We start from the raw sequence: 17,713 nt of genomic DNA on the forward strand, positions 1-17,713 counted from the left end.
TCTAGTTCTTTCTTTTAGTGGTGATGAGAGCTAAGGAATTAGGCTCCTCGTTCAGATAGGCACAAGGTGGTAGCTGCAGAGGGGCTTGGGGTGCAGGTCCAAAGAGCAAAGAGAAAACAGCTCCCTCTGGGCCCTATCATGGAAAAAAGGATGCATTTGTTTTCTTCATTTTCTATTAGGATTGCACTTTGAACCCTGTGGAATTTGCAGGGAGACTGGGGGAAGGGTTGGGAGAATGGGATTTAAAAATGTGGCATTTAGAAACCAGTCAGTAAGTAGACTAATGCTGGCCCCATCCCTCCAACAGGGTTGTCATTTACAAAGAGTCCCCAGCCCCCAAGAATGCGTGCTGTCCATCTGTCACGACATCAGACAGGCTGGAATGGCACAGACATAGGACAATGGCATCCACATCAGATAAGAGCATCTTGGAAAATTGCCCAAAGGTGCCAAAGATCTAAGTTACAGACCCATTCCCTCATTCCCTCCCTCCCTCCCTCGTTCATTCAACAGCTATCCATGTAGCACCTACTCTGTGCCATGCATTGTTCTAGGCACTGGAGATACAGCAGTCAGCAAAACTTGTGCCCTTGTAGAATTTGCTTCCTGGTGGGGGAAGACAGACAGTAAACAAGCTAATATAAGTGGTGCTGAGTGCTATAGAGAAATATAAAGAATGGTAAGGGGGTTTCAAGAGTGGGAGGGGGTTTGTACATTTTCCCAGGGTCATGAGGGTCTCTCTGATTTGCAGATATTTAAACAGAGATCAGGAGTAAGTGAAAGAGACATCTATGTTGATATTTTTTGGGGGGAGGAGGTTTAGGGGAGGAGAGCAATAAAATAGAAGAAAAAAGGCAAAAGTCCTGAGGAAGGTTTGAGGAAGAGCAAGAAGGCCAGTTGATATAACTGATGAGTGAAATGAGAGTCAGATGAGTTGAGGTTAATGCAAAAATGGGGGCCAGATCATGGAGGCTCTTGCAGGTTATTTGGAGAACTTTGGCTTTTAATTTGAGTAATATGGGTGGATATTGGAGGTTTTGCTTAATGTAGCTCCTCCTCCTCCTCCTCCTCCTCCTCCTCCTCCTCCTCCTCCTCCTCCTCCTCCTCCTCCTCCTCCCCTTCCTCCTCCTCCTCCTCCCCCTCCTCCTCCCCCTCCTCCTCCTCCTCCTCCTCCTCCTCCTCCTCCTCCTCCTCCTCCTCCTCCTCCTTCTTCTTCTTCTTCTTCTTCTTCTTGACTAATAGTGCTTTGAAGTTAATTAAAAGAAAACACGCAAGTTACAAAAACAGAAGAGCAACTTACCAAACCCAACCAACCAGGTACCCTTGAAATTTCCCTAAGACCAGGTAGATTTCCTGTAAGTTGACCCAAGTATCTGGAAGAAAATGACTGAAACTGTCTGCATTTGTTACCTGATGTAATAAAGCTTATTTTCATAAAAAATTCTCTGGCTGCTATGAAGGCAATAAATTGTTGAGGGGAGGGGAGAAGATAAGTCAGAAGCCTATTATAGTAATGCAGCTGAGAGATAGTGGCAGATGGATCCAAATTTCACTTATTCATTCATTTACCATCACTTTTTGTTCTACCCATTTCTATGTAACATTGCCTATGTATGACACCCTGCCTGTGTCACTATTCACCCATTCCCTGTCCTTCAGTGATCTGTCCAACTATCTTCACTGTCTTTGAACAAGTCTTTTCCTGCTCCCTGTAGAGCATTGTGCCAGATGCTGGTTGATTTGGGCATAATTTCTGGGACTTTGGCCCTAGTAGGGGAGACAGGATGCACCCATAGGAGATCACCAATCAGTTACAAAACCTAGTAGTCCCTTGAAGGCACAAGATGAATGATGTCAGCCCTTTAATATTTTAGGTGCCCTGTGGTCTGGGGGTCGGAATAAGCTTCCAGGAAGAGGATGAGTGGGGACAGCAAGAAGAATGGCAGGGAACTTGCCTTGAAGCTTGAACATAAAGGGACATTTTGGGACTACAGGATGGCAATGCCAGAAGAGGTCTTAAGCAGGGTCTTACCAACAGGCTAAGGAGTTCAGACCTGAGTGGAGAGACTGAGAAAACACAATAGCTATTCAAGACGTTACAATGAGAGCTGTGTTTTAAAAGGCTGAAACTAACATTAGCATGAAGAGAGAGAAGCGTGGAGCCAGGAGGTCAACATGAAGACAATTGCTCCTGTAAGCCTTCTTGGTCTTATTGCCAACAGGGGTCCTGAGTTGGTGGGACTGTGGGGTGGCCCCCAGTTGCACACTGAACCAGGATGCAATGACGTGGGGGTCTAATGGTTAGCATATGCAACAAGTTATTTGAGTGGCTGTCATCAGGGCAGGCCACACATGTCTCCTGTAAAACTTGAAGCCGTCTTTGAGCAAAGAACACACAGCAGCCTGGGTTCTGGGCAGAGCAGAAAGGAGTTGGAGCTGGCCTCTGGTCATGAATGACCTCCTGGATAAGGAGGTAGGTCATTGAATTATAGGAATATTAGAGTCAGATTAGGAGCTCATCTAATCCAGACTTCTCCTCTTGCAGAGGGGAAATTGGAATCCCAGCAAAAGGGTATAAATTGTTCAAAGCCAGATAGAGCACTTGTGGCAGAGAAAGGTTAAGCATCTTATTTGTGCTCATTTCGGAGGAATTACTGTCTTATTTAATTATGTATTTGCATATCTCTTTCAATGGAAGAGGAAATTTTAGGGAGAAAATTGCTTTAGTTGTCTACTTCTCTGTCATCGAGCAGGGGCCTGATGCAGAACAGATGCCCTGTTGACCCAGACCCAGGCTGATGTTAGACTGGTCTCCGAGTGGGCCAGAGCTGGGATCAGAAAGACTGCCCATGGATGGGGCTAGAGTCTGGGCTCCTGATCCCTCATACAAATAATTTGTTTATACATTTCAGAATATTCATGGCCTGAGCTATTGACCATTTCTACCTCAATTATACTCACAGCTTTTGGCAAAGGCTCACTAGGAGACATGAAAACAAATGAGTAAAAGAGACTGTTGCCACAAAGGTGCCTGCTAAGAGGGAGAGGACACAAGGGTGGGTGAGGACTGGCATTGCTATACCTGAAGCCACAGCAGGAGATAAAGTCTCTGCCCAGTTTGAGAGAGAAGAGAAACTCACTGAGGGTTTTATAGCCTCCAGATGAGCACCTGGGATGCGTATTTTGAGCTTAAGTCCTTTACTTGTCTGGCCTGAGGCTGGGCCCTCAGGGACCTCATCGGACCCACTTATTTGCTCCCTTGCTGTCCTGATGAGCTGAAGGCTGCTTCTTTAAGAACAGGTCCTGTTCTCTTCCCACTATCATGCAGTGCTCCATGACTTAACAGCAGGATTTTACATGGAATTGTCCTTTGTCATGTCTCTATCCCTGCATTCAGGATCCTAGTGGGGAGGGCTGAGATAGAGATATTCTCTTGCCCAGCCCAGGCCCCTGGGTCTGTGTCAATACTAGATAGGTAATTGTTTCTTAAGCTCTTTGTCAACATGCTCTGTCTTGTGTTTTGAAGTTGGCAGAGGGATATGTAGCACTATGGACTAGGCCAGGCAGGATGAGAGAGAGAGAGACAGAGAGAGAGAGAGAGAGAGAGAGAGAGAGAGAGAGAGAGAGAGAGAGAGAGAGAGAGAGAGAAAGAGAAGGAGGATTTGGGTACCAGTCTGGGCTCAGCCACAAATTTACTCTGTGACTTGGGCAAGTCATTTGTTCTCTCTGAGCCATAGTTTCCTTTGTCACAAACCACAGGATTGGAAAAGAAATTCCTGAGGATTTGTCCTCTGCCTTCCGATAACGTTCTAGGTTCCTTGCTTACATTATGCCAATGGAATTTTGGTTAGAACATTAACTTTCAGATTTCTGTTTTGGCTAAGGGCTCATTTTTCACTTTGCCTGAAATTCCACCTTGATAGAGTCATTTCTTTGGGTCTTTTCAGAGACTATTATTTCCATAGACCATACTCCCTAACAAACTCCCTCTTATTTTTATGACCTTATACAGGAATACAAAGCAGTGTCATCTCCATTAGTATATTTCAGTCTTTTTAAAAAAATATATTTTTATTGATTTCAGAGAAGAAGATAGAGGGAGAGAGAGACAGAAACATCAATTATGAGAAAGAATCACTGATGGCGGCCTCCTGCATGCCCCCTACTGGGGATTGAGCCCACAACCGGGGCATGATCCTTAACTAGAAATCTCGAACAGTGACTTCCTGGTTTCTAGGTCGATGCTCAACCACTGAGCAACACCAGCCGGGCCATATTTCAGTCTTTATAACAACTGCGCAAGGTAGTCAAAGATATATCCAGTCTGCATATGAATCACCCTTACATTCCAGGGACAAGTCCCGCTTGATCATTCAAACCGAATTCAAAACAGCACATTGAAAAGATTATATGCCAAGTCTTCTTTATTTAACTTCCATTTCTCATTTTCAGAAACTTTTCCATCTGCTTGTCCTGGAGATGGGCTGGGCTTTTCTCTCTACAGAAGGGGGTTCTTCGAGTAACCCTGTTAGCAGCTTCTTTCTAGCTCAGACCAGTTAGATCTTTGCTCTGGGGCAAGAGGGAGCCTCAGGGGCAGGAGTCTGTGGCAGGAAGGAGCTCTCCCCTCATACGCCAGACTGGAGCAAAGGTGGGCATCCCCTGCCCCTCACCCAATTCCCCTTCCCCTTGTGGTTTGGATATGCATGTGGCTTCTGACTCTGTCTCCCTCTCACTGCCTCTCCTCTGCCAGTAAGCAAGTGTCCTCATTATCTACTTTTGGGCTCACTACGTAATTCTATATGTTTATTCTAGGATCAACATCACATTGAATTTTCTCTTTGAAAATATGTCCCCTTTATTTCTTTTCCTTTTTGAGGAATAATTTGTTTATATATTTTAGAATCAACTCCTCTGGTTTCAGGAAAAAATCCTGTGGGGATTTTCCTGGGATTATATTGAATCTGCAGATGACTTTACTGTGGAATTAACATTTTCCTGTCAAAATACATGTAATGCTTCTTCATTTAATAACATTTTGTAATTTCCTCAATGAGGGACTTGCGCATGTTAATATTCATTTTCATATACCTTACTTATATGTTTTGCTCTTGTTACATCCTCCCTAAATTTCACTTTATGTTTGTGCTGGTGTCTAGGACTATACCATACTTGACTTTTGTATATTCATTTCTAGCCAACTTTCTAAGGCCTTTTATAAATTAAAATAATTTATTTGTAGATACTTATGGGTTTTCTACATTGACAATGAGTGTGACTTGTTAGGTCATGCTACATTTTTTATAACAATTAAGGGAATAAACCATGTCTGGGAAAACATAGCCTCATGGAGACTTGGCAGTGGACTACAGGTTTGTGCTGGTGGACTCAGGCCTGGGCAGGGTGTGTGGCTCAGTGGGCAGAGCTTCACTCAGTTCCTTGGTTGTGAGCAATTGTGCAAGGCAGATGTGGTAGCCCTGTGGAAAATCATATCAACTGTAAATAATGACAATTTTGTTTCTTTTCATTCTTATACATTTAATTTCTTTCTACACTAGCTAAGATTGGCAACACAATAATGAATAGACGTTGGGAGCTGAGCATTTTAATTTTATTTCTGATCTCACAGGAAATGCTTTCAACATGTCATCATTATGTATGTTGTTCTTGTTTCTCTCTCTCTCTCTTTTTTTTCTGTAAATGCCCTTTAGTCAGTTTAAGGAAGGTCTCTTGTATTCCTAGTTTGCTAAAAGGTTTTGTTATAAATGGCTCTTGAATTTCATAAAATTATTTCTCTTCATCTATAGAAATGATCAAGTATTTTATTCCTTAGTCTACTAATGTAGCAAGTTTCATTAATCTCTTTTCTAATGTTAAGACAGCCATCTATTTTTAGGCTACACCCAATTTGGCCATGCTGTATTATCCCTTTCATGTGTAGCTGAATTTTGTTTACTAATATTTTAATATATTTTCATCAATTCTCATACGTGACATTGGCCTATAAATTTCCTTCTTGCTTAGTTTCAGTGTGAAAATTATGTCAGCCTCATAAAATGAATTCAAGTGCTTTTTCTTTTTTCTTATTCTCTGGAAGAGTTTGGGTAAGTTTATTTTTCCTTTGAAAAATAGTAATTTACACTTTGTGCCTGATGTTTTTCTTCTGGGAAGACGTTAAACTACTGCTTAATTTATTCATTGGTTCTAGGTCTATTTCTTCATGAGTTAACTTTGGCAAATTGTCTTTTTCCAGGACTTATCTAGTTTATTTATGATTTCAATGATATTGCATAATATTACTTTATCTCTGCTGTATTTATAGGAATAGACTCCCTTTCACTGTTAAAATTATTTGTGTTTCCTTTCCTTTTTTTCTGATTTTAGAAGACATTTATTTGTATTTTCAAAAATTAAGTTTAATTCTATTGATCATTTCATTTGTGTTTACATTTGTTTTGTTTTTGTTGTATTTTGCTTAATGTTTGCTCCTCTCTTATTGTCTTATGCTATTTTCTTTGGAATTATTTTCCTCTTTTTTTTTAAAATAAAATTTCGTATGTTGTTAGAAGCTAGACATTCTTTTAATTTTCAGCTTTTCTAATTTATGGCTATAATTTTTGCTATCAATTCTACTCATCTGTATAAGATTTGATTTTTATGTGTATTTTTATAATTATTCGGGTTTATTTTATAATTTCTGTTATAACATATTCTTTGACCAATTATTTTTATGTTTAAGATATCCAAATATATAGGGTATTTATATTGGGATAGAGATTGCAAACTGTAGGGAACCAATCATTTGAAATTTGTTGAAGCTTGCTTTAAGATGTAGGTACTAGTCATTTAAAAAAAAAAATCATTAATCTTTGAAAAGAATGTGTAGTTCCAATAAGTTGAATGCCGTGTTCTACTCATTAATATTAAATCTAACTTAAATGTGCTACTCAAATCTCCAATATTCTTACCAATAATTTTCCTGCTTAAATAATTAATGACAAAATGTTTTGAAATACCCATCTGTAATTCTAGATTTATTCATTTCTTGAAATTTTATCAGTTTTTACTTTGTACAGATTAAGACTATATTATTGTTATTAGGTACATCCTTATTATTATGTCTTCTTGATGAGCTGAACTTTTTAGTTTTATGTAATTAATCTCTTTTTCTTTATAATACTTACTATCTTAAAGTTTGTTTATATTTTTTGAATACATTAGCACTAGAATTCTTTAGCTTTAACTTTAAGCTATTTTGCTTTGTGTCTTTCATTTTACAGAGATTTCTTATAGCCAGCACATAGCAAACTTTTTCTCTTCTCTAATGCATGCTTTGTAATTTTTGCTTATAATTGGCTAGGCTAGTTCATCTCCCCTTACTTTGATTACTATTATACCTTGCTATTCCTGCCTCCACACTCATTTCTTTCCTCTTTTTTTCTTTATTACTTGTTTATTTTCCCCACACTCCTATATATTGAAGGTTAATGTCTATCTCTTTATGTGTATTCTTTTCGTTGCTTTCCCTAGATATTACAGCCTTAAAAATAACTTAAGATCCTGACCAGTGTGGCTCAATTGGTTGAGCATCGATCCCCAGTAGGGTGCATGCTCTCACATCAATGTTTTTTTCTCTTCCTCACCTTCTTCCTCTCATTCTAAAAAATTTAAGAAAATAAAAACATATTAAAAAATAAAGTTAATTTTCCTTCTCCCAAAGTGAAAGAAATTTAGAACACTTTAACTTACTTTAGTCATCCTCTTTTAAATTTACTTACAATATTTTAGATTTATCTTATTTTCTTAGACCACAAATGAGGTATTATAATTATTCCTTAGAGTAAAGATTGTTTGAATTTACTCACATAGTTACATGTAAGTATGCTTAGCTTGCTTTCTTTCTTTCTTTCTTTCTTTCTTTCTTTCTTTCTTTCTTTCTTTCTTTCTTTCTTTCTAATATATTTTATTGATTTTTCACAGAGAGGAAGGGAGAGAGATAGAGAGCTAGAAACATCGATGAGGGAGAAACATCGACCAGCAACCAATGTATTGTACATGCCCCCGACCGGAACCGAACCTGGGACCTTTCAGTCCGCAGACCGACACTCTATCACTGAGCCAAACCGGCTTCGGCAGCATTCTTTCTTATATCTCATATCTTCCATATGTTTTTCTGCCTGATATAAATCCTTTAGAATTCCCTTTACTGTGGGATTTTTACTTGTTTGAAGAAACCTTTATTTTATCCTTACCGGTATTCTTGAAAGAGAGTTTCTCTTAGTATAGAATTTTAAGACAATTATTTCTGTAATAAAGTATTTTCTCACTGTCTGCTGACTTTCATCATTGCTATTAAGCAGTCACCTATTGAACTAATTTCTCATTTTGGTGTTCTTTAGTCTTGTGAGTTGTCTAAGGTGTGAATATCTATTGTATTTTTTCCTGCTTAGGATTCATTGGTATTCTGTATTTTTAAAAAATTTAACTTCTTTATTGTTTAAAGTATTACATAAGTCTCCTCTCCCTGGCCACTCCCACCCCTTAGCACAAGCCCTCACCCCCCTATTATCTGTGACAATTAGGGTTATGCTCATATGCATGCATACAAGTCCTTTGGTTGACCTCTTATCTTCTCCCTTTCCCTAACCCCCTGCCCTCCGTCTTCCCTCTTAGGTTGGACGGCCTGTTCAGTGCTTCTATGTCTCTGGCTCTATATTTGTTCATCAGTTTATGTTGCTCATTATATTCCACAAATGAGTGAAATCATGTGATATTTATCTTTCTCCGAATGGCTTATTTCACTTAGCATAATGCTCTCCAGTCCATCCATGCTGTCCTTCATTTTTATAGCAGTGTAGTATTCCATTATGTAGATGTACCACCATTTTTTAATCCACTCATCTGCTGATGGGCACTTAGGCTGTTTCCAAATCTTAGTTATTGTAATTCATACTGCTTTGAAATATTCTTTTATACTAGTATATTCTTTCTGATTGGTATTTCTGATTCTTGGGATATATTCCTAAAAGTGGGATTACTGGGTCAAATGGGAGTTCCATTTTTAATTTTTTGAGGAAATGCCATACTGTTCTCCATTGTGGCTCCACCAGTCTGCATTCCCACCAGCAGTGTACGAGGACTCCTTTTTTCTCCACATCCTTGCCAGTACTTGTCATTTGTTGATGCTAGACATTCTGATAGGTATCTCATTGTCGTTTTGATTTGCATTTCTCAGATGATTAGTGACTTTGAGCATGTTTTCATATGTCTCTTGACCTTCTGTATGTCCTCTTTTGAAAAGTGTCTATTTAGGTCCTTTGGCCATTTCTTGATTGGATTGTTTATCTTCCTTTTGTTAAGTTGTATGAGTTCCCTGTAAATTTTGGAGATTAAACCCTTATTAGAGGTAACATTGGCAAATATGTTCTCCCATGCAGTGTATTTTCTTGTTGTTTTGTTGATGGTTTATTTTGCTGTGCAAAAGCTTTTTATTTTGATGTAGTTCCCTTTGTTTATTTTGTCTTTAGTTTCCATTGTCCTAGGAGCTATATCGGTAAAGATATTGCTATGACATATGTCTAATATTTTGCTGTCTATAGATTCTTCTAAGACTTTTATGGTTTCCTTTCTTACCTTTAAGTCCTTTATCCATTTTGAGTTTATGGAATTCTGTATTTGTAAGTTGTTTTGTCTTTTAAAGATTCTTGGAAAAATTTCAGCCACTATTTCTTTATAATTTCTCCTCTATTCTACCTCTTATCTCCCTTTAGAAATCTGATTAAATACCTGTTAGACTATTTTACTCTCTATTCCTTAGCTTTAATTCTCTCCTATTTTCTCTTTGTCTCTCTGGGCTGCTTGGATAATTTTTTTGTTCTATTGTTTAATACAGCAATCCATTTTTTAGCTGTGATCAATCTGTCCAATGAGTTTTTTTCATTTTAATTATTATATTTTTAATTTATAGAATATAATTTGGTTCTTTCTCAAATCTTCTTGGCTATATTTCATAGATGTTGTTCCTTGAAAATGTTTCCAAGATTCTCTTTTATTTCTTGAAACTGAAGTCTTTGAGTTTTTATTTCCTCTCACAGATAATATGTGTTCAGGCCACAAACCTATATGAAGATCATATTGTGATAACTCATTTTTAAGAGTGGTTTTGCTCCCTTTTACCCAAGTTGGGATAAACAACTTTTGTTGTTCTGTACCTTCTGTATTGAAGATTTATTTCTCACTTACCCTTATACTGAGTTCCTGATCTTCTGGACCCCTATTTGATTTTTTTCCCTATTCCCTAGGCCTTGTCCTTAGCCTGTCCTGTTCCATATACACATGAAACAGAATCTTAAAGAATATAACATTCAGCAGATGCTCTTAGGATAAAAACTCCCTTCATTTCTTGCTTATTATTCCTAGTTCCTGATTTTGCTTTCCTTTCAGTCTCTTTAGATTTCATTTTCAATAGCTCAATGATGCATTTAAAAACACACATTAAAATCATCTTTATCAATTCTTTAAAATTCTTCTTATGGGGAAGTATTTCAGAATAATGGTCTATGACATTGCTGAATATAGAATATGCTTGTGATATTTCTTTATAGGAAGAGGAATCAATTGCCTAGTAAAAATCAGATGCTAAAAAATAGTGGCATGGTATGGAGTTCCTTAAAGAGAGGATAGAGTCTTTCCCCCACTCAACTTACCAGCTGTCCACCTTAGCAAATTATTGAATTTCTCTGCTTCTTAATTTTAATGTCTTTATAATGGGTTAATAGTAGTATTAATTATTTTGGATTTTTGAGAAATAAATGAATCTATTTATGTTAAGCCCTAAGAAGATTGCTTCATACACAGTGCCCAGAACCACATTTCACTGAATTTAAGCTTACTGATTGTAAGCTTACCTGTTACTTACCTGTTACTTCACAAAAAAGAGAATATGCTTCCAACTAAACTGACACAATACCAAGATGTCATCAATTGAAACATGCATCCCAATTGCAGATGTTAAAATATGAAAAAATACACCTTAGAAATACCTATAATAAATTTTGGCTGTTATTATGAATAGATGCATAGGAACAGAGAAGGCACTGGCTGAGAAACAGAATCTTAGTATCAGAAGTGATAGGACTTTAAATGTTTGTAAGTATTTATTTCATCACACCCTCATCTTATCAACTTCTGGACCCTGGCTGTATTGTGCATGAACTAGTCAGTGTCCAGTAGACTGAACAGTGTCCAGTAATTGTCAGTAGACAAACACAATATTCCACCTTCTTCTCCAAGACTGTGGAAGAAGAGAAAAGGAATTTATATTTATTAAGATAGCAGTATCTAGCATACTTATAGGTACCTTTAATATATCATTTACTTTAATTCTTATAATTAATCAGATGAATGAAAATTAGTTGCTGTAACAAGCAAACCCCCAAGTATCAGTGGCTTAGCACATCATGTTCATTTCTTGCTTACATCACAGATGGTTGTGGGTTGGGTAGCTGTACTTTAAACTGTGATTTGGGACTCAACTTCTTCCATCTTCTGGCCTTGTCATAGTGTGGCTTTTCAGTTGCTCTGGCATCATGCAGTAGGCAGAAAGGGAAAGAGAGAGGGACTAAGGAGAAACCATGCTTTGTCTTATAATTTAAAATTGTTCAAGACCTCACAGTTTTATTTATTCCTAGGTAACTTTTTGGAGGGCGCAATTAGTATAGGTTTAGGGTGATTGGGGAAGTCCTCCCAGATGAGGTAGGATTAAAGCTGAGTCCATTAATACTGGTATCACCTGGAGATAGAAAAAGGGGATTGAGGAGATTTCGGTATGGATGTCTTGGGTGAAACGAATTATGGGAAAGAAAGGTGTTTTTGGAGAACCAGGGAATACTCTGTTGGGGAATGATTAACATTTATTGAGCTCCTACTTTGTGCTGGATAAAATGCAATGCACTGCTCAGATGCCACTGTGACATGTGGCATAGTGACATAAATGAGCCTTGATAAGATAGCAATCTGTATAAGACTGCTTGACCCATTCTGTGCCCCAGTTAATTAACTCAGATGGTTAATAGTATATGTTGACCATGTGGACCATGTTCCTGACACCAGCTCCAACATAAAAGATTCTTTATCTGAGGATGTAATGGCAATAACAGTAGGCTTTGTTGAGATTGGTTGCATTGTGTTCACACTTGAGGTTATTCCATTTGTATATACTATGACCCTAGCGTAGGTTCTGGTTCTCTGTCTTTGGTTCCTTTTATTAATGAACTGGTGAGAACTGGTCATTGTGGCTGAACCAAGGTTCTGGTTCCGTCTGGATTTTCCTTTCAATGCCCCACACTACTTAGGTCACAAGAGTATGATGGGATGTTAATTATTTCTTCAGGGCCATTTCTGTTGCAATCACAGAAAATGTTTTAGTGTTGTTGTTGTTTATAAGTACTCAAAGGGTGGTCTTTATATACTAAGTCTTTATCAAATCTCTTCTATGGAAGGTTTTTTTTTCTTCTCATATATTAAATATATTTTGCTTTTTAATCCCCTAGTGGGTAGCAACTTTTTGGGTCTGAGGTCTGGGTAGGAAATGGATATTTTATTGGGTTCAAAAATGGATATCATGATATTTCCTGTGTAGCACCATTAACTATCCTTCCGGGTCAAAGCAGCTTATTTTATTATCACTTGTTCTTGTAAGTATCATGCAGGATACACGATCTAACTGATTCTATCCACAGCCTTGAGAATAGGTTCTATTCCCGTTTTTACAGAAGAGGATGCTAACGGCAGGAGAGGTCTAGAGAGAGTCAGAACTGGGATTGGAATCTCAATCCTGAACTTTGGATTTCCATGATCTCATCATGTGATCTTCCAAATGTTATTGAGCAAACTGCAGCTTGGAGGATTTGAGAAGGAAATAAAATTGGAGATGAGAGTTGGATTATTATGGTTGTTAAAATAGCACTATCACCTACCTGCTCATGGCTTTAGAAATAAGAGAACATTATATTTGTGAAATGACAAAACATTGCACAGTCCTCTCTCCTGTGTTCACTTTCCCAAGAGTATGTGGACCCCCTCAACCTGGGTCTTCATCATGACTCAGAGAGTGAAATAGCTTGCCCAGTGACCCCTGGTCATGATTTATGAAACAGGATGTATCCAAATTTTCACCACGTTGGAGCTATTCAATTTTCTCTAATGGCCCTTATCTGAGAATTATGTCTATTCGTGGCAGCCACAACCAGTAAGTCATTAACTTAAAGTATACTTATTGTTAATTTTAGCACCCTGGGACCTACGCCCAATGAGAGAGGGCTCTCACTTTTGCAAATCAAGGCTGAAGGACATCCGAGCAGTTGGCTAACTTTCACATGAGGAAAAGTTAGGAGTAAAAAGTGATCATTAAAAAGTTAGAGAGTAAAAAGCAGTTGACCAGCTGGACATAGTTAAGAATGGCCTCCTTCTGGCTGCCTCCCTACTGCTAGGCACAATCCTCACCAGAAGAGAGATTGACCCAATCTTCATATCGAGCAGCCCTGTGTGCCAGGCACTTCCCTTATGTGATCTCACTGATCCACACAGAGTGCCACGAGGGAGAAACCATCTCTCCCATTTCATCCTTTATCGATGCTTTAAAATTTGTCTTGAACCTGAGCAGCTCTGAGGTCTGGGCAGGCCCCCTTCTCCCTGATACACAGTCCTTTTGGGCTCATTTAACCAGGGTTTTTAGTGCCTCCAGGGACAAGGCCTGGCTCTTTGAGGTCTGGTCTGCCAACTTGCTGGGCTCTGTCGCCTGGCAGCTGTGAGGGGCCACTGGGGCTTCCTCCAGGGAGTCAGAGCTGTCTATATTTCATGAGGTTCAGCCCATTCATCAGGGCTGGGTGACAGCTTGTGTCTGCCCCGGGAATGACGGTTCTTAAAGTATCTGATTGCTGCAGGATGCTGGCCACCACACCTAGCAATACTGAACTATCTCTGATGACAGTTGCCACCCAATTATAAGTCAAACAGAGATCCTGAGTGAAGGTGAGAAAAGAAGCTTATTGTTGTTGCTTCCAAAATCCCATTTCAGTCCTCCTTACCCCTCCAGGTCCCCACCTCTTTGGTCCCAAGCTTTTGTGGTTCCCCTTGGAACTTATATCATTCTCGTAAATAAACTGCTGCTGCTGGTCTCATTCCCTGGAGTCCATCCACTCCACTGGTCACCATGGGAACTGAAATTCCACTCCAATCATTTCACACTCCCTCTCAAACACCTTCAGTGGCCCCCCTTACCACCCATAGCATAGAGCCCAAAGAACCAACCTTTCATATGCAGGGCCATAGAGGCACCTTGTCTCCAGTCCCTGGGAGATATCTGGGTCTCTGGATGCCCTCTACATTTTCTGGTCTCCTTGCCGTGGCTCAAACTGCTCTCCTGTCATGGAATGTCCTTGTCCCATTTACATCTGGCAAAATCCCACCCTGCATTTAAGATCCAGATGTCACCTCCTCTAAGAAGTCTGCCTTCATCCCCTCGCTGAAAGTGACCACTCATTTTCCTGCATTCCCATGCCACTGGGGTAGTTTCTCTGAACTCCACCTCCAGCCTAGCATGCTCCGCCCAGCTTTCTAGAATCTCTTCAGTACTCACAATTCTGTGCCTTTCACATGCTCTTCCTGCTACCTGCATTCTCTTCCTTCCAGTCCCCTCTCCTTCCTTTGATTCCACATTCTTTTGGTTTTTAATAAATATATATTTTATTAGTTTTTACAGACAGGGAGGGAGAAGGATAGAAAGTTAGAAACATTGATGAGAGAGAAACATCAATCAGCTGCCTCCTGCACACCCCCTACTGGGGATGTGCCCTCAACCAAGACACATGCCCTTGACTGGAATTGAATCTGGGACCCTTCAGTCCACAGGCTGATGCTCTATACACTGAACCAAGCCAGCCAGAGCCGCTTCCACATTCTTTTAAGGGGCAGCTTTAGGGTCAGGCCCTGAGAAACTTTCCCTGACCTCTTCTCTCCACCTTCCATTCTCACCTAGTACTGGTGGAAGCCCTCAGGACCTCTCTTAGCATCCTCTTGGTTACCTTTGGGTGCAGTTTTCATGCAGCAGTGGGATTGTCTGTGGAATGTCTGTCTGTTTGGAGAACATGATGAAGACAGAGCTGGGAGTGAGGAGGGAGGCTGTCCAGCTGGGTACCACAGACAGTGCAGACTATGAGAACTCAGCAGGGACAGGAGGCTCTGTCTCGATGGATATTAGGATGCCCTTTCCAGGCACATGTATAGTCACAAAAGACCCACAATTGTCTCACTGAGTACTCATAACAGATGCTGAGATAGGTACTTTCATATCCCATTGCCAGTGAGGAAACTGAAGTTCCTTCAACAAGAAGCTGCCTGGTCAGTCAGCAAATGTTCATTGATTTGATCGTTATGCACAAGGCACTGCATCAGGAAGGCGGGCCTGGGGATACAGTAGTGAGCAGGACAGACCTCTAGTCCATGCCCCTTGGACCCTCAGTGAAGAAAGATGTAAAGCTCCTAATTTCAGAGAGAAATGTTTAAATACAATTGTGATGGCTTCTATGGGGTGAGAAATAAAGAGGGGGTAAGGGGTCATATAATGAGGGACCTGACTGAATCCCCAAGTCTCATTCCTCTCTTACCTCCACCCCTGCCTCCTACCTAGCATTTCCGCTGGAGCTTAACTGTTTTCACCAATGTTTACCACCCTGCCCCCTTTGACAGCCATAATGGCTTCTGCAGATTAAACAATTTTGCCTTGCCGTGAGCTGTACTCGGATTGGCCCATTATACAACAGCAAAAACCTCCCTTTCTCCCGGTTCTAATTGAGTAATTTACTGTAAACAGGCTCTTTCCTCCAGAGCCCAGGCTGGCTCGTTAGCCAAATGGAGGTGAGCAAGCGCTACCTCTAATTGGATGCATGAGAGAAATGAGCTGTCCAAATGTGTGGCTGTCCCAGCAGGCGTTGAACTAAATCAGTGAACTTTAAGGCTTCAAGTCTTCTTTTGCAAACCAGCCCCTCCTAGTAAAGGAGGCATAGAACCAAGGCTGCAGTTCCAGGGTGAGATCTTCAATGAGTCAGGGAGGCCTTTGAGGTGGGGTAGGGGGGATGGAGTTTCCTCTTTCCTGCTCACTCGGATATGTGTCCTCATTTCTTTTGTGGGCAAGATAGCATCACTGCCTTGAGATGTCACTTCTACTGCCATGAGGAAGGACACTCCTTCTTTGAAGCTACCATGTGTCAAGCACCTGATTGATATGATATTATATGATATACTAGAGGCCCAGTGCAACAAGATTCATGCATGATGGGGGGTGTCCCTCAGCCCAGCCTGCACCCTCTCCAATCTGGGACATCCCTCTCACAATTTAGGACTGCTGGATCCCAACCACTCGCCTGCCTTCCTGCCTGCCTGATTGCCCCTAACCACTTCTGCCTGCCAGCCTGATAACGCCCTAACCACTCCCCTGCCAGTCTGGTCACACCTAATTGTCCTCCCCTGCCAGCCAAGTCAACCCTAACTGCCCTCCCCTGCCAGCCTGGTTGCCCCCAACTGCCCTTCCCTGCTGGCCTGGTCATCCCTAACTGCCCTCCCTTGCCAGCCTGTTCTCCCCTAGCTGCCCTTCCCTTCAGGCTTGGTGCCTCCGAACTGCCCTCCCCTGTGGGCCTGGTTGCCTCCAACTATCCTCTCCTGCAGGCCTGGTTTCCCCCAACTGCCCTCTGCTGCTGGCCTGGTCATCCCTAACTGCCCTCTCTTGCTAGCCTGGTGCCCCCAGTCAGGCTGCCTGTTATCAACTGCCCTCCCCTGCAGGCCTTGACTATGAAGGGTTGGGGCTGGGTTTCATCACCATGGAATGCAGTCAGGCTGCCTGCTATCAAATGCTGAACACATGTCACCTGTTCATTGCTCTCATCATCATCTGCAATCATAAAACTTGGATACTAATCCTCTGTTACTTACTAGCTGTGTGATCTTGGACATAATTCCACTGAATTTCAGAGGCCTCACCCGTAACAAAGTGATGATGATAATATCAAATGAGTTAACACTATATGAACCATTTAGAACAGGGCTGGGCACATAGTACCTAGTCAACAAATATTACCTATTGTTTTCATCATAGAGGTACTTTATAAACATCAGCTGGGTTAAAGTCTTTGATATTCCCTCTGTCACCTTATAGATTTCTCTCTAACCTGTTTCTTATTCCCAGTGAATGCATAGTGTAGCTCCTCTGAGAGTTCATCTGACTCATAATCACAGATCGACTGATCAGTTCATTGTATAGGGTCCTGTGCCTAGTCTCACATTGAGCAAGATGTAGTTTCAGACATCAAGGAATCTTGTCCCATTGGGGAAAGGACACAGGCATCAATAATGCAGTCTGCGAAGGCCGGTGATTTATGTATAGTCCAGATGTGCCCAAGAGGCCTCCCCAGGTTTTGTTAGCGGACAGCCTCCACCAGCATAACTGCTGGGAGTCTGTGGATGAAATGGTGAGCAAAGTCATCTCACCAGGGTGCTCTGACAAAACAAACCTATTTTAGATTTAGTGCATTCCCCTCAGCTAAGAGCTTAGTGTCCCTAATGAAAAGGGTGTAGATTTTGGGGGCATGACTTGTGCTCATTGCTTTTGTCCAAAAGGCCCTCCATCACTGATTAGGAATCTGTTCTAGAATTTTATGCCTTG

General features: G+C 40.7%; 1 protein-coding gene across 5 annotated transcripts in view; it reads left to right on the plus strand.

Moving 5' to 3' along the window:
• The window catches only part of INSC (INSC spindle orientation adaptor protein), a 126,715-nt gene that overhangs the window by 13,663 nt on the left and 95,339 nt on the right, over nt 1–17,713 (plus strand). Inside the window, exon 1 of one of the 5 annotated variants that reach the window (XM_084893984.1) lies at nt 4,533–4,648. The exons of 3 other annotated variants lie outside the window; for them this stretch is intronic. Coding sequence is in view for 1 of the 2 variants with exons in the window: in XM_084893982.1 (XP_084750108.1) it covers nt 6,054–6,101 (48 nt within the window). In the remaining variant the exon portion in view is untranslated. Of the gene's footprint in view, nt 1–4,532; nt 4,649–5,695; nt 6,102–17,713 lie in introns of those variants that run through there. One more of the 5 variants, XM_084893982.1, reaches the window with a different exon arrangement.

The sequence above is a fragment of the Pipistrellus hanaki genome, assembly GCF_964339955.1.
Source record: "Pipistrellus hanaki genome assembly, chromosome: 9".
Classification (NCBI taxonomy): Eukaryota; Metazoa; Chordata; class Mammalia; order Chiroptera; family Vespertilionidae; genus Pipistrellus; species Pipistrellus hanaki.